This window comes from Camelus bactrianus, chromosome 3, assembly GCF_048773025.1.
Source record: "Camelus bactrianus isolate YW-2024 breed Bactrian camel chromosome 3, ASM4877302v1, whole genome shotgun sequence".
Classification (NCBI taxonomy): domain Eukaryota; kingdom Metazoa; phylum Chordata; class Mammalia; order Artiodactyla; family Camelidae; genus Camelus; species Camelus bactrianus.
Window position 1 is genome coordinate 13,923,562 of NC_133541.1, and position 20,692 is coordinate 13,944,253.

Below are 20,692 nucleotides of genomic sequence, written 5' to 3' on the forward strand. Positions count from 1 at the left end.
TGGGTAAACAAGATGTGGTAGAGTCACACGATGGAATATGATGCAGCTGTGTAAAGGAACAAAGTACTAACACAGGATCCAACATAGATGACTCCTGCAACATGACACTCAGTGAAAGAAACCAGATGTACAAGTTCACTTATTCAGAGCAGGTAAGTCCACAGAGACAAAGACTGGTGGCAGTTGCCACCACCAGAAGGGAGGGTGGGAGGAGGCAGGAATGGGGGGTGATGGCTTTGCAGGGGCAGGGTTTCCCCCTGGGTGATCAAAACATTTTGGAACGAGACAGAGGGGCTGCCTGTACATCACTGTGAATGTATTAAATATCACCGAATTTACTTTAAAGTGGTTAATTCTCTGTTACATAAATTTCACTTCAATTTTAAAAAATTAAACGATGTGGCACTTTCATGAATAAACATTCAGATTTCTGGAGAACTCCACTCTGTAGAAACCCCACTTTTCCCCATCAGAGGACCGCAGGGAGGATGTGGCCAGAAAGAAAGATGGAAGCTGCATTTTCCTCTGGGGAAGGAAAGGGTCCTCCTTCTAAAGAGAACAGGGAATCACCTGGTTTCCTGGAGGATGCCAGACACCCTCCCTCAGCGCCTTGACCACAGACGCTGGTGCCTTCTTTCATGACAACCGTCTGCAGAGGGGAGGCAGGCAGGGAGGTTGTGCCTTCCTTCTCTTGGTCTAAAATGTCAGGCCTGCTAATAGTTAACTAATTGGAAGTGACCAAAGCCAGGCTTTTACTTTTCATTGTACATGCCATATAATGCGTCAAATGAAAAAAAAAATCAAAATGATCTGCATTTCAAATGCTTAAAACTTTCACCACTAAGTGAGGAGCACTTTGGAAGCTGCTCTATTTAACTGTATGACAACTCTTCACACCTCACATTCACACTTTTCTATCTTTACATCAGACCTTGAGCTGAATCCCCCTGTCCCAAGATTGTTCAGGACCCTTCTCCTTGCTGACTGTAGACAGATCACTTAAATATAAATAAACAGCTGTCACCAGATTTGACAAGATCAAGCACATAGTGGTATATATTCCAACATGGCTCTAAGATTGTAGGTGTCACTGCTGTCTTCCTCTCCAACATACAAAATGCATATACTTAAAAAAAAAGGGGGGGTTCTATAGCTGAGACCATATTAAATACTCTAAGCAAACAGAGAGTAACCTACATTCCTTTATATGCCTTGGATCTGTTCTCAAGGGTTTCCTTAAACCTATGCTCACCAAGCACTTCCTTTTTCTTTTTTGCATGACCTTGATCTGGGAGCAGCCCCAGGGCCACGGCTCTGCCTCCTCTAACAGAGGGGGGGATGGTGGTCCTGGGGTCTGTGGTGACCCCTTCCCTTCACCCCCGTGCAGACCCCCCAGCCTCACCGCCACTGTCTCCATGCGGGTGCTCTTCGCTTTCAATTAACTCTATAATCAACCCCCCTTCTTCATCTCCGCTGCTCTGGGCTCACTGGCTCAGATTTCCCCGAAAGCCCCCTCCTCACTAATTCCACTTGGTCTCGCCTGTTCAGTCCCAGCTCCGTATGTGACAAATGGACTTTCAAAGACAAAAACTCTCCTGCATGAAACTCGTCAACAGCTCCCATGACCTACAGGGTCGACCCACAGAAATACTTGAGAAGAGACTTCGAGAGGCTCCAAAAAGGCGAACCAACACCCAAGTCCTCATGAATTTCTCTCCTGACAGCGACAGAAGGGAGGTGCCTTCAGTTACTTACTTGCTTTTTGTTGCTTGTGCCCATATTCGTGCCAAATGGTGCTTTCGACCTCCCTAAAACGGAAGTGTAAAACTACACGGCAACAACAGGAATAGCTCCCGATGGTTTATTCAGATAGGTGAAATCGTAGTGGCCCATCAGCAGAAATCACTACGGCCAGGGACAGCTTTATCTCTCCTCCCACTACCTTGATCACAGCGTGGATCATTCTGTCATTAAAACAAAGGCTGCGCACACACACCCATGGACCTAGAGATGATCATACTAAGTGAACTCAGACAGAGAAAGACAAATATCCTATGATACCACTTTTATGTGGAATCTAAAAAAGAAAAAAAAAAGATACAAATGAACTTATTTACAAAACAGAAAGAGACAGACTCACAGACAGAGAAAACAAACTTATGGTTACCAAAGGAGACGAGGGGGAGGGAAGGTTAAATTAGGAGTTTGGGATTAGTAGATACAAACTACTATATACAAAACAGATAAACAACAAGGTCCTACCATAGAACACAGGGAACTACACTCAGCATCCTGTCACAAGCTATAACAGAAAGGAATATGAAAAAGAACACAAGTATGTATCACTGACTCACTACGCCCGACCTCAAGAACAACACTGTACATCAACTACACTTCAATTAAACAAACAGAACAAAGTCTGCATGGATAAGAGATCCCTTGAATAATAATGAAAGTTCGACAGGTAACATAAGTAAACAGGGCAACTGGGAAGTGGGGAGGTAGGAGGGGAGCCTAGTTGCGATGCAAAGTGACGCAGAGATAAATGCAGTGAGAAACCTAAGAGCTGGGAGACCATGCGAGTTCCACACTTGTACCACTGATCACTCTGTAAAAAGGTGTTTATTATTACTGCTCCAAAACCAGCCATCATAACTCCCTGCACTCTTAAGACCCTGGATACACGTGACTCTCAAACACAAGGCGGGGCCAGGTACTGGTTTCCACACGTTGGATTCCAAATTCCACAAAAATAAATAGCCTAGTCATTTTAACGGCTTTTCAGAAATAGAAAGGATATTCTATTTTGAAACACATAAAGTTTCTTTTCTAGACAGAAAAGTTCCACAGAACTCACCAAAAAAATACTCTTCCTTACCCACTTTAATAATCTGGAACAGCTGCAGTGCAATCCGCTTTCAAAACGCTGGGAGAACCCACTGCACTGCTTCAGTGCAAAATCTACCAATTCAAGCTTTTCAGTAGGCATACAGGTATCATACCTAGTATCTGACCCCTCACCAAAACAACATAATAAAATTTAAAATATTAAAAAATATAAAAATATAAAATTAAAATAAAATATCAAGAAGGAACTCACTGCATTGCTTCAGTGCAAAATCTACCAATTCAAGGTTTTCAAAAGGTATAAGGGTCTAATACCTAGTATCTAGCCCCTCATCAAATAAAAGAAAAAAGTTTTAAGTGTAACTATGAACACTACAAGTAACCTGTGGCCTCAGATGCACTCTGCTTGTAAATACACAGAATCTACGCTACTGCTGGGAAGTCACTATTCCAACACAGGAAAAAATGATCTAGACAGCAAGGTTTGGTCAACTCCGAAGACCTGAAGTCCTCAGCCTGGACCTACCTGCCCTGGTCCACTGCTTGCCCCTTCTGGGCCAGAGATTCTGACCAGTAATAACATATCCTCTGCTACCCTCACGTGATTACTATGCGAAAGTGCTATGTAAATCAGAGGGATTTATTAACTTTGTTCATGAAAATAAAACCACAATGGTCTTCCATCATGTGGTCCTGGAAAAGCTGCACATAGACCAAGTAATCTGAAATGTACCAGGGAATCTGGCTCAAGTCAGTGTCATGGCCCACTTTCCTAAAGGGAGGAAGTTGTTAAGAAGTGGGAACTAGATAGTAACTACTATATATAAAATAAACAACAAGGTCCTACTGTGTAGCACAGAGAACTACGTTCAACACCTTGTGGTAACTTGTAATAAAGATGAACATATGTATGTATATGTATGACTGAACTATTATGCTGTTCACCAGAAGTTGGCACAACGTTGTAAACTGACTATACTTCAATTAAAAAAAAAAATGGGAACCACTAGCTAGATTTACTTCCCACCCACCATTCTCTTTCCTCTCTTGACTATCTCAGTTCAACATGGCCATAACTTACTTTCCCAAATCTTGACCTTGAAAGCAGATTCAGCTTTAAATTGCAGATATGCACACTCAACAGTCCACCTGGGCGTCTTCACTTGGACACCCCTAAGCTCACACTCAACACGCAAAGGCTGAGCTCCTCAAAACACCTGTTTCTTCTCACAGTCACGTCTTGACAAATGGCACTGTGGTCTACCCAAATGGACAGTCCAGGGATCTGGGAGTCAGCCTTTAAAAATTCAGCCTACTTGCCTCCCAAACTCAATCAAGCATCTGGATTTGACCTTTTCTTATGTCTCATACTCCAACCCCCACCCCAGGATTGGTTTGGAACCCTATCATTTCCCATCTGCTTTGCCGGTCACCTCTTCCCCCAGACTGGTTCCGTTGCCTACAGCCAGATTGAGTTTTCCCAGAACTCACCTTTGACATTGTCCCCTATCAGTCTTCACAAACGAACTCAAGCTCATTCATTTACACACAGTGTCCTTCCTCACCTGCTCCTGACCACCCTGCCAGCCAGCTGCATGCAACCTTCATTGCAGCGTCTCATGGGTCCTGCAGCTGCACAAATGCATCACGCCTCGTCAAGCCTTTGCCCTTGCTGATCTTCTGCCAGGAATGAGTTACCCTCTGGCTTGGCCAAATTCCCCTAAAAATGCTTCAAAACTCAGTGCAACCAGTGTCTTGGCTGGGAGTCATTTTCCGACCCCGTCTCACCATCTCCTTCGAGTGCCCACTCTGTGTGTTCCCAGTCAGTCCTTTTATGACACTCACTGTTGCCCTGAGCTGCTGTCAAAGGTTTGCTGCGTCCGCCTTCACCAAGGAACTAGGAGGTCCCGGAAAGGCAGTGCCTTACGTTTATTCGATCTTTCAAGAAACAAGTACTGAGAACAAGAGTGTGCATCCTTGGAGCCTCACACACAGTCTGGCACACAGGCAGGGCCGGAATCAACATAGATGTGTTGAGGGCACACGAATGGACCACCAATCCACCAAGTTTAAGTTCCATTTTAACTGAGTCCTAGTGCTCCACACCCACCTCCCAACAAAATGATTCATGATCGTTGTCCAATGAAACAGCCAAAACTCTTAGGCATTCAAGTTTGTTGAAAAGACAACTAGATCACAACAGATACCTCCAGATGTTGTTAAAGTCAAGCTCTTAAATTTAGAAGTGACATTTCCATTTAATCTGAGTGAATTTCTGACACATGTTCCCTCCTTGTTCAAAGGAATCTGACCCAAAAGAGAGGCAGGAACGGGGAGGGGGGATTAACAAAAGCAAAGTCCCTAATTGCCACCATCATGTGCTGATGTGGAAGTGGCGACTCGAGAGCATAAATGTTTGGTAAAGTTTAAAAATACATACAGTCGGACAGATGGTTGCAATCATCTTTTGGCAACACTGGTCTAGATTTCATGTGAGAAAAAAAACCCCTGACAAACCACACTGTGTTCAGCTGTTCCCGGTATGAGACAGATGCCAAGCCTGCTAGCCATCCGGTCTTCCGGCCATCGCGAGAGGCGCGCTGTCACTTGACACTGGCTTTGGAGAGGGACAGAAAACAAACCCCCAAAAGTCTACTCTGGGAAGACAGGACTCAAGGCAGTGAATCGCAGATTTCGATTTGCGAGCCCGAAACTGGCAACTCCAGGGCACGGTGTCCCAGGGATCAACGCCGCAGGTGGCCCATGATTCCCCCACAGGTGAACTCAGGTCACCTGTCTGCTGCCACCCATGAGTCTTTAACTGGCTGCTGCCCACGAACATATCTGTCAGGCTTCAAAGTCAATTCAGGTGGTGATCATTGTGCAATACAAATACCAAAACCTCATATTGTACCCTTGAACCTACTATAACATTCTGTGTAAATTTTAACCTCAATTAAAAAAAAGTGAATTAAAAAGTAAGCCTTTAAAGTCTTTTAATTAATATTAAATTTATGTGACAAAATACTTTTAAATGAAATTAAATTTTATAAATTATTAACTAATTTTAATAATAAATTATCCTGTGATTTTTGGCCTGTAACTCAAAAAAAAAAAAGTTAATTCAGGAACAACAGCAAATATGTGTACAGATTCAGTCTGGAGCGCCACCTACCCAGAGGAGGATTATTTTTGAAACACTTAAAAATATACTAGCTGTGAAGCATCTTCTGTGCTCACAGCCCCACTTCTTAAAATGGGCTCCTTTGATCTTGCTCTCTGCCCCATCTGTTCAGCAAGACCCACAAACTAACCCACGAGTGGGTGGAACAGAGCACGGCTTCCTCTGGAACCGCCCCCAACACTCTAATTGCAGCCGAGCCCTGAGGTTCCCTGCAGTCCTCTCCCTGATGTGGTTTCCAGCCACTCCTTAGCGGCTGGGAGAGGAGGCTCCCCATGCAATTGACCCAGAGCACGACCAACTCTATGATGGAGGGCATGTGTTTCCTCTTCCATTTGGCAGACGACAACAGTGCCACACCACGGAGCTAGCGTGGCTGTCCCTGCACTCTGGACACAGAGTTCACGGTCAATACAACAGAAACATCATCTGCAGTTGTCCACACTGTGCTTAGATGCTGGGGACATAATCGGAAATGACACAGGCTCCAAGGATGCCCCAGGCATCCTAAACCTTACTCATCTCACTGGCCCCCTCTCCTGGAGGAGCCTCCGGGACAGTCAGCGGCATGTTCTCATGGCCAGGGGGGCCTGACAAGGCTGGGAATCCTTCAAGCTACCCCTGCCTCCTTGACCTCCTTCCCACTCATCTCGTATCCCACATTCCCTTGCTGGCTACCATCTCTACTCTAGTCCAAACCCTCATCTCTCCGCTCTGAATTACCACAACCCTCTCTCAGCCAATCCACTCTCTAGATGGTATCACACCATTTCCCTCTCCACCCTTCTACATTTTTTTCTCAGGGAAGTTCTCTCTTCAAAAGCCTTTAACAAAGACGGTGTAGTCTCTGACCACCAAGCCCAAACGCTGCCGACCCGCTTTAAGTAAGGCGGGGTTTCTCTGTGCTAGTGACATCTCGGGCCAGGTAACTCTTCGTCGTGGGGCTGTCCTGTGCCCTGAGGGGTGTACAGCAGCTCCCTGGTCTCTACCCACTAGGTACCATTAGCATCCTCCGCCCTAACTGTGACAACCAAAAAATGCCTCCAGGTACTACCACATGTCCCCTGGGGGCCACATCACCTGCTGGAGCACCACTCCTTTTAAGGGTGTCCTGACCCCATCCTGCCTATCCTACTAATTGCTCAGCATCCCCCAACACACTCCAGACTCCATAAGCAAAGGGAACTTCTCCCAGTTTAGTGAGGCCATCACACCAAATTCAGTCTCAACTTTTCATCTTCACGTATGGTATCCAACTAACCCTTCCATCTACTCACCTCTCATCCTCCTTTGGAGGGGCTGGCAGTAATACTACATAGGGTCCTTCACCCACCTATTTGTTCCCTCTCCCTACCTCTTATCTCCTCATACAACACATACCCCTCCTCTATGAGTCTTTAGGGACTTACAGGTGTGGGTACTGGTCTTCCCAGGTCTCATCAATGGTGGGAAGAGACAAAGGAGGGTAGGACTCATCAGACCCTCTCCAAGGTGCTGGCCCCCTGCAGCAGGAAACCCGTAAAGAAATTCAGGGTGGAAGTTTGGGATGGGGTCCAAGGTTAGAGCTGAAGTGCTGGGCAGAGTTGTCATCTGGGAGTCGCCAGAGGCTGGGAAAGGCTGACAAGGTGGAGCATTAGGCAAGAGGGCCTGGAGTTCCGGAAAGGGAATCCAGCATGAGGGCATAAAGGCAGGGGTTCATTCAGGGCACTTAGGAAAGAACAGAGCTGCTCTAACCCGGGGGTCAGAGCCAAACGACCAGCGGCCAGGCTGGAGCCACACAGGCTTACGGACACTGACACAGACGTCTGAACAGCCCCTGCGCCTGGAAGGAGTTCCAGGCAGGAGCTTTCCAAATAAAGACTTGGTGGTGTTCGATGAGTAAGGTGGGGAGAGAGGTACGAAGGTTAGTCAAGTTCCTAAGGTCTTCACTTGCCATTTTACTGTAAAACAGCCCTGTCAGATACAAGGGTTATAACATCTGACCTTTAAAAAATTTTTTTTAAGTTGACACATAAAAATTAAGTGTTTAATATGGAGCCCAAGAGGAGGTGAGTGGCGAAAAGTGGACTCAACTCTGATTTGTCTCCTAAGCACTTCACCTCTTTGTAGCTCTCCACCTCCATTTGAATTCAGGATGCTTAAGGCTAGAAGAAATATTTTCCTGAGGTCTGCTAAAGACCTCAGACAATAAGGATGGCCCTCAAGGTGGAAAAAAAGTTAATTGTCCTTCTTAGCACAAACAACAGACTCCTCTACCCGGATACAGGTCTGCTTACCAGCGAACTGTATCATTTAGGATCAGCAAGCCAACAGATAATGCATGATCTGGAGTGGTGGGGGAGACCCACAGGACTTCCTTCTCTATAACAGGACTCAAAGAAGGGCATCTACGCAGGCAGAGCAACACACCACTCCCCTGCCCTACCAAGATGCCCACAACTAGTTCCCAGGACCTGTGACTATGTGATGTTGCAGGCAAAGGGACTCTGAAGATACAGTTAAAGCTGTAAACTCTTGAGACTGGGGATTATCCAGGTGAGTCCAATCGAACTGCATGAATCTTTAAAAGCTGAGAACCTTCTTGGCTGCAGAGATAGGCAGGAGGAGGAAGAGATCTGAAGCACAAGAGGGACTCAACCCACAGTTGTTGGCTTTGAACCTAAAGGAAGGGGCCCTCCAGCAGCTGGGAACAGCCCTCAGGAGACAGCCAGCAAGAAAACGAGGACCTCAGTCCTACAGCCCCAGGTAACTGCCCTCTGCCAATACCAGCAAAGAGCAGGAAACAGGTCCTCCCCTAGAGGCTCCAGAAAGGAACCCTGTCCTGCTTACACCTGGATTTTAGTCTGGTGAGATCCCTTCCAACTGTTCACCTACAAAGCTGCAAGAAAATTCACTTCTGTTAAGTTGGCACAGTTATGGTAATCTGTTATGCCAGCAAAAGAAAACTAACACAGCACCTGTGTTATGTATCATTTTTTTCTCTCTTTTAATAATAGGGACAAGCATCACTCAGAGCCAGGATCAAAGGTGAAAAAGCTGCGCTTCTCTGACAGGTGGTGGTTTTGTCTTGATGGGGCAGTGTCTGACAGCTACTGGCACCCACTCAAATCACTTCAGCAGTGATAAGATAACCCAGGTGGCTGCTTTATGGAGAATAATACAATTATCCAGGTCCCAAAAGGAAGGTATGTACAGGTCTAATTAATTAAACTGAGTTGCAAATTGGATGTACAAAAATCCTATGTTTTTCCTGCAGAGGGGAGGAAAAAGACATTCATTCCAGGAAAAAGGACCAAGATCCTATTCATGGTTTATTGGGCAATTTAGCTGTCAGGTTTAAACATCACTATCCTGAAAAGGGGAGGTGGGGAGCTTTTTAAGCCTCTGTCTTTTAAACCCCTTGGATAATTTTTTCCCCCTAATTCACCTACTTTTTCTTGACTATTAAATGTGTAACAAGAACTTGCATCTAAAGACAGAAGAGTATAAGTTCTGAAATATTCACCTATAAGAGCCACGTACCAATGGAGAAATTTTAAATCTAGCTTCACCTTTATCATCAACTAGGTTCTTTCTAATACACATGGAATTTGTTTTACTATTATTATCGGAGAACTACCAGGTGCCTGGCACTGTCCTTGGCTCAGGGAAGACAAACTGAGCAAGGAAACTGCTGTGTGCACAAAGTTCCATGGTGGTGCCAAATACTTGATACCAAAGGCACAGGCACGGTACATGGTTACCTGGACACCTGCGTCATGGGGGTCCCACGGGAAGGAGGAGACACAAGTCACCTTCGAGGAGATTTTTGAGATGGGAACAGAGAAGTAAGTGCACGTTAATTCTGTGGCCCAGGCACAAGTAGACTAGATGGCCACTTTCACATCAGCACGTGTGACCGCTACCTTTTCTGAGAATCATACAGAAAACACTGTCATTGAAGCACTGAGTGTGAAGCAAGCTCCGCCAGTCAGAGGACTAGAACGGGACGAATTTCCCAAGACGAGGCTGCCTGAAAACATCTGGCAAATACCAGGTCAATCCAGCCAAAATGACGCTTTCACAATATAAAAAGAAAGCATATAAGTGTACCTTTTTTTTTTTTTTTTAAAGCTGGGGAGAATGTAGCATTAAACCCAGAAATACCTAATTCCTCCTCTTTCCCCATCCTCCTCGTCTGGTCTAAGGGCAGGTAAATTAGAAGAACCTCAGTACTAAGAGTGCCTTGAGTCTCACCTGCTAGCTCTACCACAAAAAGGCTGATACAATTATTCATCTTAGTTACAAGCATATTGGCCAAATTAAATGTTAACTGCTAAGGAACAGAAATTACTAAAAGATCAAGGGTTTTTCCAACATCAAAATTTGGAGTTTTTAAAAAAACCTGAATGTAAACTTGACAATAAAAACAAACATGTGTAAGCAGCTGCCCAGTTTTCTATAAAGATCTGCAAACAGGCAGATGAAAAGATAAAATCTGCAGATCATTTTTTGACCAGTAATTTAAGTACTTTAATGTCAAAAAGTGATTATTATAGAAGTGATTTTTGAAGATCACTTTCATAACATAGGTACCGTCACACTTCATGGAAGTGGAGAGAAAACGTGTGGCTGCCTCGGCGGGACAGGGCTCCCATCAAAACAGCAACCCCACAAATGAGGTGGGCTCTCCTGATTCCAGATAGCCCCTTAGATGGGCTCCAGAACCAGAAAAAAAGGGAAAACTCATGAAAGGAGAAAAATCAAGAAAGCAAAAATAGCTTAAACTCAGGTCTGCCTACTTGCAAATCCACATTCCCCATGTCACCCCCAGCCCTTAATTGAGGAAGTCAAACCATTCCGCGTGATTTCTTCATGTAACAGAACACTTATGAACAGGATGCACTTACACAAAGAAAGAGGCCAAATCACGCATCGACAGAAAGTCGTCCCCCACTAATAAAGTCAAGGCAGTAAGCACAAGAATGATTTATGGAGCCACGTCTCTAATTTAACGGAACACCTGAAAATGTAGCTTTCCTCAGATTCACCAGAGGTTGTCAAGAGGAAATCCTCTCTGAAAACACAAATACACCTTCATTCAAACCAGAGGGATTTTTTTTAAGGGAGTTAAAGGGGAACTTACGTAGATCTGATTTCTCCTGTATCGCTGGTACAAGTTGTGCATGATGGCGCCCCCGTGGAGCTCGGTCAAGGTGGCCATGTCATCCACACCCTCCTCATCCATGGGGTGCATGGCTGTCACCTTCTGGTGTGTGATTGTGCTCTGCTTGTAAGTGAACACCTGATTGGGGTGGGGAGGGGAATGAATTCAACTGTTTAGTTATCAGCAAGGAACAGTTTCCACAGACGTTTCCCCAACTTATAATACAATCCCAGTATAATTTCAGTAACAGGATCCTGAATCCGTCAGTAAAACACAGACTGCAGAGAACTCTATTACTTCCTTCCTGCCACCTACCTATTTTTAAATTATTCTGACAGCTGCTATTAGATATTCCTAAATGGCAAGTTCAAGTACTAACCATCCTTTGGGAATTGCAGAAATTATACATTTACAGTTCATGTCTCTCCCACTGATCTGAAGCAGTAACAATTAAGAGACTGGCTCTCCAAGCTTTCAGAAAGTAATCTGATTTCACTCCATAATGTTTCACATAGGATTGTATGATGTATTTCAAAGCTTCCTAACAAAGCTCTTCATTCTAGTAAGTGTTACATAAATTCACCATATAGTCTGTATATTTTCTCAGAGATGGGAACACATCTTCTCAGGAATGCCTGAAAAATATCCTTGGACACGATCCCTCCTCAGTCGTGAATATACAGCATTCACGTGATTGTTAAGCAAGACATATCCTCTCAGATTTAAAATACAATCAGTTTGTCAGCCTGACAGCCTGTCTTCCTTATAATTTATCCCAACACCAGTGACAGCCCTGCATGCATGCTGTAGCATGTATAGCACACAACTCTCGTATTATTGTAAGACTGGTTACTGAACTCGCGTGTATTTCTAAAATCTACCCAGAGCTCTTTTATCACCACCGATTGGGTAGAGGATTAACCACATCAGCACCATCTGTTGGCCAGTTTGACCAGCTCTACAAAACTGTGCATGACACTATCAGTCAATTATGGAAGCTATTCCATATTTCTTCATGGTACACTTTTGCTATAGTCACCCTTAAAACAGATTAAAAACACCAAGATGTAAAAGCAAGATGTAAACAACACGAAAGATGTCCAGTCTTCACAAGCACATATATTCGCATGTGCACACACACCCAAAACAACTTTCTGGAAGAGTGTTTGCAGACTGGGGAACTCTATTTTTAAACAGTGACCGGTTGCCTACATGGCAGCAAATGGTATGTTATTGCAAAAGGGAATGACACACTAAGAAAAGCAAAAGTACCAATCCAATGGTTTCCATAAGCCATGAAAAGTGGCACGTTTTATTTTTCTGGAGACAAAATGAAAACTTCCGCAGGGGCATCTCTGCCACAGGAACCACAAGAGTTGGTCAAAACCAGTACTGAGAAACTGCTTGAGGCCAGGGCAGACACCAACCCTCTCTTGTGAGGTCCAGCCAGTTTCCCCAGCTGCTTCCTGGGCCCAGACATCCACCGGGAGATGTGGCAGCCCCAGCAGCCCCACCTCATGGCGAGGTGGCTACCCAGCCACGTAAGCACCCCACAGGGCAGGACAGGCTGGGGGCGGCTGAGGGAATGCAAGGTGGGGCCAATCCAGGCAGGTGTTCCAGAAACACAACTGAGCAGGGTACTTGCGTCTTCCATCTACAGCCACTGTGAGGCTGGGGCCGGAGCAGAACCCATCCCACCTGGCCGCAGTCTGGCCAGCACAGGGGTGCATATGGTGTTGTGTCCCCCTCTGTCCCCAGCACACCCAGAGGGTCTCCTCAATCCACCTGCTCAGTACTCCTGCCAACACGAGGGCAGGGTGGTCACATGGGTTCCCCTGGAAATACTCTGGTAGGAAAGTCAGCGCAACGGTCTCTTGTTTAAGCCCCTGAAGACCCACCAACAGCAAGTCCTTCCCAACGTGAACATTTTTTCTACTTTTTGTAGAAATATTGTCTGAGTATACTGAGAATTCCAGAATTTGAGAACAGATTTAATTTAGAAGATTAAAACTGCTGTTTGCATTTATACTGAATCTTATTTTTTCCTGGAAATGACCCTACACACCCTACAAAACTTAGACACTAAAAGATATACGTATAATGAATATTACATCGTATGTAAACATTTCCTTGTCTTTTTTAGTGCCCTTGAAACAGCTAGACAATGTGTGAGCCTAAGTAAACAGCTCAGAGCTGGACTCATGAACACTGAAAAAAACGGCTATAAACTGTGAATTGAGTTCCCCACATTTGTACATTCGACCTCTCTGTATGTTTTCAGGTGCACACTGTGTGTCAGAGGTGGGCACGTGGCCATATTCCAGGAGTAGGAAAATCAAGAGAACTAGAACTCTTCCTTCTCAAGAGCTCAGAGAGACAGAATCATGATGGAAGAGTTACATAAACAAAACAAGAGGCTGTGAACAGGACAGAGAGATACATTATGCCAAGACAGAGGACTGGAGCTGCTCAAAGCAATGATTATCTCAAAGTGAGAGAACAGAGAAAATGTGTTTATGAAAGAAAGGCAGGGAGAGCCATCCATCAGAAATGGGTTAATATCTGTAAAGATTTTAGAGTGGTGCCTGGCACAGTGATACCTGATAAATTGATGATGAAAATCCATCCATTCAAGCAAATATTTACTATTGTGTTCTAAGCACTGGGAATATAGCTTACATTCTAATACCGGGAAGGAAAAAACACAAATATACAATATCATGCAGATGGTGATGAATGTCCGTGAAGACATAAATGCAGTAAGTACCAAGAGGGGTTACTTTATACTAAGTGTTCAAGGACAGCCTCACTGAAAAGGTTAACATCAAAGTAGAAGCCTCAAGGAAGTAAGGAATGGAACCAGCCCCCTGCATTGTGTGTTAAAGCATACTGGTTAAATAAACACCTAACCTGGAAATATCTCAGAGGCTCAATCATTCCGCAATCATATTTAAGATTTTTTACGGCAAGCCCCCTTGGATGATCAGAAGTCATTTCTATGCAACAATGAACAGGATTAATATAGTTGCACAAAACTATCCCCAAACAGCAAAAAAGAAAATTCTAGGTTTAAAGAATGGAATTCATTTTACAGGAATTTGGGGGGAACAGACAACAGCCAAAAGACTAACAAACTGAATTCCTCAAAACCCAACTCAAAATAAACTGGGTTACTTCAGTGGGGCATGTGCTCAAAGACAGGTGGTAAGGTTAAGAAATGGAGCAAAATATAGAAGATTAATAGACAGGAAATCAGTTTAGAGAAAGCGGGGCCTCAGAACAAACAGCTCCTGTTAGAGAAATACAAGCCACCGGTCACAAGATGGACTGGATTAAGTGTGGGAGCGGAACAAAGGAAACCAATCAACACCATTAAAGAAACAGCTCAGAGGAGGCTTGCCTGACCCTGGGTCCACTTCTGTAAGAAAAAAGGAGAAGTCCTGAAGACAATTAATTAGATAAAAAACAGCTGGGCCATTACCAATCCCCTTTTATCTTCATCTGATGATAGCACGGCTACTGCAGGAAGCCACCGTCACACTTACGTGAGTGTCTGCAGTGCAGAGTGACAGACACACAGATTCCCCTTAGGAAAACGGGACATTTGTTAGGAACCCATAAAAATCTAACTTTTCTGATTGAAGAGAAAGAAAGAAAGAAAATAAAAAACTATCATATCCTCTCTTGATGGACAGATGAGACAGAAGGTGTTCTCAGCGTGGGCAACTTCATCTCATACAAGCCTGGAATTTCTTCCAGAAGTTCTCAATTTTGCCCCCCAGGGTACAGTTAGCAAGGGTTGTAAACATTTTTGGTTGTCACGACTGTAGGGGAGGGGGAAGTGTGCCACTGACATCAAGTCAGCAAAAGCCAAGAATGCTGCCATTCTTGAAGGCCAAAGAATTATCCAGGCCAAACGTGAGGCGTGCCAAGGTTGGGATACCCCGGTCTAGAAATGCCCTGACTGGCGTGCCATCCAACCAAAGGCCTAGGCAGATGCTAGAAAAAAAATGATGACAGTCAGCCAATGCCTATAAGCAAAACCTTTTCATGAAACAAAGACAAGTCTTTCAGAAATAATTTAAAATTAAAAATATTGACTAGAGGTTAATCAAAGGTCAGCATGACAATGTTAGGAAGTTTAGTTTCTGATTCTTATTTGACCCAAGTTAGGAAGGGCGATGGTGACGGGGATAATGAAGATGATGATGACCAGGCGATGGGGTTGGCTAATGCTTGTTACTGTTTCCTGATCGCACTGTATTATGGTCAAACATGGTCCATGCTATTCCCACTCTGTCTCCCTGGCCAGGCTTCCTGTACCCACTGTTTCATGTCTGGGCCACTGACACCCCACTGCTCCCCTCCTTGATGTCTCAGCCCCAATGTCACCCTCTCAGGAGGCACCAGTGGTCTTGTCTAAAGGACACCTCGCTGCCTTCCTCCTAAGTCTATCACATGGGCTGTCTTCATAGCTCCTTAGGACAGGTTTGTAATCACGTATCTATTACCTTCCTTATTTAAAAACCATCTCACCCCTAACACTGGAACTTCTGGGCAATACATTTCAACTCTTTGGACCACAACCTGCAGTGAGAAATGTGTTTTACACTGTAAACTACTAGACATACAGTTTCCTGAGAGTTTCCTAAAACACTTAGCACAATGTTCGGTGCATCCCAATATTTTCTACTTAGGTGCCAACTGTGGCCCTCTAAACTGACTTCACACCTCACTCCTGTGGGCTGCAAAAACCACAGTTTGAGAACACTATCAGGGCAGCAAGCATGCCTATCTGGATCCTCAGTGCCCAGCCTTGACCCACTATTCAGACTCAAATACTGAACTGATGGTCCTGGCCTTCAAAATGGGAGCAGCCTACAAGGAGAGGCAGAGCCAGGGGTCATGATCAAAACATGGCCTTAGGGTCAGATCCGGCTGGACTCACTTCTCCTAGATCTATGCTTTCATAGCGCAGGGACAATGAACAAGACACTTAACTTCCCTGGCCCATTACTTTTCTAGTGATAAAATAAGAATGATGCTGTAACACCTAACTCATAGAATGACTGTGAAAACTGAAGAAAATCATGTAGGTACGAGTCATGGCAATTGACACCAGTGAGGGCTCAATATAAGCAATTCCGACGAGGGGTTCATAATGCCAACATCGTGGAACATTCTTGAAGGAAAGAATCAAGAGTCTTAGAGATGGAGGAGCCCCCACTCCTTAGATAAGGCCTGTACACCAGCTGTGCAGGAGGAGAAGGAGCCAAGAGGGAGGGGTGGCTCATTCAGGTCTACGTTTTTTTTACGATGATCCTGACCAGTGTGGTATTCAATGAAAAACTACTTGATACAACACTTTCTTCTATTTTAATCCCTCTGCACAAAGCTGGCTGGGCTAGTTTAGATTTTCCCTGGAATTCTACATGGTTGGGGGGGGGATGCCTCTCTTTAATTTACTTTCCATCTTTTGTTTACTGGCTCTTGAATTAAAGCATGACCAACGAGAGAGGTTAAGACTTTTGCCTCCTGACCTGTGGCTAAAATGATCACGTAAACCAAGCTCCAGCTTCCTCACATTAAGGTTCACGGACTCCAACTCTCAATGCCTATAATCTTAGTCATAGAAGGAAACCAGCCACTTAACTGAAATTCTGCCTCAGCCTGTTTTGCCACTGCCCCAGGAGGCTGGAGAAAGTATGTGGGATACAGAAATGCAAAGCCCGCTTGGAAGTTCCACTGGAATCTAATCAAAAGCAAAATGATCCACGTCTCCTCTCCCAGGGTGCAGGGGAAAAATGCAACGGTGCTTTGCTTTCAGCTTCAATTCGTCAGAGTAAGTACATCTTAATTACATGGCACCGGGGGTTTAAAATGACCTCTCTGTAAATAAATATTCTGTTACTTGAACCTCCCTCCTTGAGTTTGTGAGATAACTGACTTCTAAGTACAGATGAAACAAAGATTATTTTCTTTTAACTCAAACGAGTTGTGAGATTAAGTCATTTCAACGGTCAGCGGGTTTTCAATGCCCATGGCATTTGGGGGCAAAACCAAAATAACCAAGAGGGGCGGGCAGAGGGCACTGGTACTTATTGAGTGCTGACTGCATGCATCAGGCACATCTGATCCTCAGAAAGGGAGGAAACACTGCTGCTCATTTTTTAAAGAATGAATTTAAAAAAATTCAGAGGAGTTAGGAAACCAACCCAACAGCACACAGCACAGCTAGCATTCAAATTGAGATCATGGAAAAGGTGCCTCCCACCTTAGCAGGACTCTAGTTCAGAGGTGGCCTTTTGAATTCCAGCTCCACCAGCCCCTGGCTCACTCAGAGGAGTAAAAGGTTAAGAACCCCTACCCTGCAAAGGAGAGCAGGGGCGGAGGCAGGTGGGGGAAGCACACGGTGCACTGCCTTCCCAGCGTGCTCAGTTTAATCTCTCTCTTATTCCATGATTTTTCATTTACTGACTCTCTCCAGTTCCCTGGGTCATTCGTGCCAGGCTGTGAGCTGGGCCCCAGGAATACACCGATGAATTAAGCCTCCTCCCCCCACCACCACTTCAAAGAGCTTACTGACCACTGAGGGATCAGAAAAATAAACAGGCAATCCTAATCATATGGTGGGGGTTGAAATGAGGAAAGCCCCAGGGTGTGATGGGAACTACGAGTGATGGACCACGGCCAGGGAAGAGCAGATATAAAGTCGGGATGCAGCACAGGGCATCCGCTCAGTGGAAGGTGGCTAGGCAGGGTGTGGGAGGCTCTGCGTCCTGCAGGGCACTTGGCCTCTGACCTAAGCACGAGGACCACGGAAGCAGCCAAGTGGCGGAGGGAGACACTTCTACCTATTGATCATCACAGACAAGTCAGTATCAAACACGACACCAAGACTGTTTCTCATGAGATGAGACAACAAAGAAGAAATCTCACTACAAAATGCAATTCAATGAGACCAGCTTTCTAGAAACTTCACAGGAAAGCAATGTCTGAATCACGGCTAGGAGTGATCACTACAAACATTGTCCCCCAGATGGAGGGTGTTTTCCGCTCTCAGGTGCACAGATAACATCGCCAAAAGCATCAATGATGATACGAACAACCCAGCAAGGACAGCAGTCTCCGACAGTCACTAAATCTTAACCACTGAGTCCAGATCTTTTCTGAAGACACTGCAGAGCGTACAGGCAGAAGGATTAAAAGGCCAAGGAGCCTGAAACACCCAAGCCTGAAACACTGAAGCTAATCTGTGGACATACATCTGCCCACGGACTTAGAGCCCGGCCACACAACCAGCAAAGCTAAGCCGGCAGTGCTAAATGCAACTCAGTCACTTGTACCCGCAACTGCCCGTCAACCAAGAAGGCCCGGAGGATACAGTGGCCCTGCCCTCTCCCCCTAGTGAACCTCAGAGACAAAAGGTAACAGTCACAGTGAGCTGGCACAGTTGGAAGGAATGGCTAACACACACACACACACACAGGAACATACTAGAGTATTGGCATATTAAGGAAAGTAAGATCTCAAATCAGAATTTATGTGCAACATTAGGAATTGTGATTTTAGAGAATTATGTGCTGATTTCTTTTAAATGCTATATATTACTTTTCTATCTGTAAGAGAAAATTTTAGGAAAATCTGCTGTGCAAAGAAAATCATACGTGTTGCTCCACCTGTGCTCAAATACATCTTCTAAAGCTTTCTCGTTGTTCACAGCACTACACGGGCCAACTCCACCCAGAAAAGGACCATGTTCATGCTTAAGGCAGTCTTTCCACATGGAAGAACTCAGTGTTAAGAAAATGATGACTATATACTAATGTTTTCTCACTATAGAGTTATACTAAGGTAAATTTATGATGAAATTATACTCTGCACACACACAATATAATCCTAGGTTTATTTTTTTTAATACACACAAGTGCAAGCACACAGATACACACATATGCCCGCACACCAGCAACTGTACCTTGGGCATTTGTTCTAAATAAACAAAAATTTACATTTGCACAAAAACTTGCACATGTACGTTCACAGTAGCTTTATTTGTAATAGGCAAAAGCTGAAAGAGTCAATCCCAGGTTACATGCTGTATGATTCCATTTATACAGTATTCTTGAAATGACCCAATTATAGCAAATGAAGGCCAGATTGGTGTTGCTGGAGGCTGGGGTGGGGAGGGGACAGTTAAGGTGTGTGGCTTTAAAAGGGCATCACACTGGATCCTTGTGCAGACGGGAAGGTCCTGTGTCTCCATTCCATCTGTGTGATATCCTGGTTGGGATACTGTGGTCCAGTTTTGCAAGATGTTATCATCGAGGGAAACCAGGTAAAGGGTATGTGGGGTCTTTCTGTTACAAATGCATATGGATCAACAATGATCTTAAAACAAAAAGCTTAATTAAAAAAAGAGCTTTAAAATACATGTATGCAAAAAGCCTTGAAGAGAATGTATCAGAACTCCAATAATGTGGTCATTTTTTTAAAATACTTTACTATGACTCCTCTGTTTTCTAAAAATTTTAAATATTTCTAGGCTTAAAGAGAAATCAGTCCAATCAAGGTCACTATCAATGAACATATCTGGATACACATAATTCAATTAATCTTTTAAAAATGAGTATTGTGGAACTGCTTTCGAAAAATGAAACAAAATGAAATATTAAAGCTCCCCCAAGAGTCACCAGCTATTAGAAACAGAAAGGGCTTCTCTAACCCACTGGTGTTAAGCATAGTCAATTTCAGCCCAGAGACACCCTAAGAAGCAAGATACCGGGATGGGGAGAAAGCCCAGAAGCCCCAGTTCCTGGCCCCACGCTCCTGAGAGAAATGGTCCACGGGTTCTTGCTTCTGAGGGTCCTCGTTCTAATTTAAGAGCCCCTTTCCAATTCCTCTTTTCCCAGTTACGAGCCCAGACCCTCATAGCATGAACTTAAACTCTGCCATTACAAATCTCCATTCCTATAAATCAGAACCACCCTGATATTTCAAAAGCATCTCAAAACAAACAAAAAAAAAAACCCCAGAACAAAAACAGGCCTCCTCCACATCTTGTCCTCACCCAGTGCCCATTTCCCCAACCTTTACTCAGGTATGACACCTTCATTACCAGCTCGCCAAGCGAGAAACCAAAGTCAACCTAACATTCCCCCTTCTGCCGGCCACCACGCCCACCTTCCAAGTTCCTGCACTGAAGTGACCGACACCACCTCGAACCCATCTTCTGTCTACTTCCTTCTCCCGCCTTGGCTGTCACTCACCACTCACATCTGGACCCGACAACTGCTTCCTCACTAGTTTCTCTGCCTCCAGGGTCCCATGGCATGAATCCAATGGTTCTCAAATCAGAGGCCAAGAAACAATTTGAGTTTTAATTTTATATGATGAAAAAAAGCTTTTTTTTTTTTAAAACTAGTTTTAATGACAAATTTTCCTGGCCTTGGACAACTTAGAATTGAAAGAAACTTTCAGAGATGAAACTTTGGCTTCTTTGTTTGATGTTTCCCCAACTG

At 44.5% G+C, this 20,692-nt stretch overlaps 1 protein-coding gene across 2 annotated transcripts in view; it reads right to left on the reverse strand.

Annotated features, from left to right (window-relative positions):
- The window catches only part of MYO10 (myosin X), a 192,841-nt gene that overhangs the window by 98,858 nt on the left and 73,291 nt on the right, over window positions 1-20,692 (reverse strand). For both annotated transcript variants that reach the window (XM_074356503.1, XM_074356494.1), the window contains one exon: window positions 11,154-11,312. In XM_074356503.1, coding sequence (XP_074212604.1) covers window positions 11,154-11,312 — 159 coding nt within the window. The remainder of the gene's footprint in view (window positions 1-11,153; window positions 11,313-20,692) is intronic.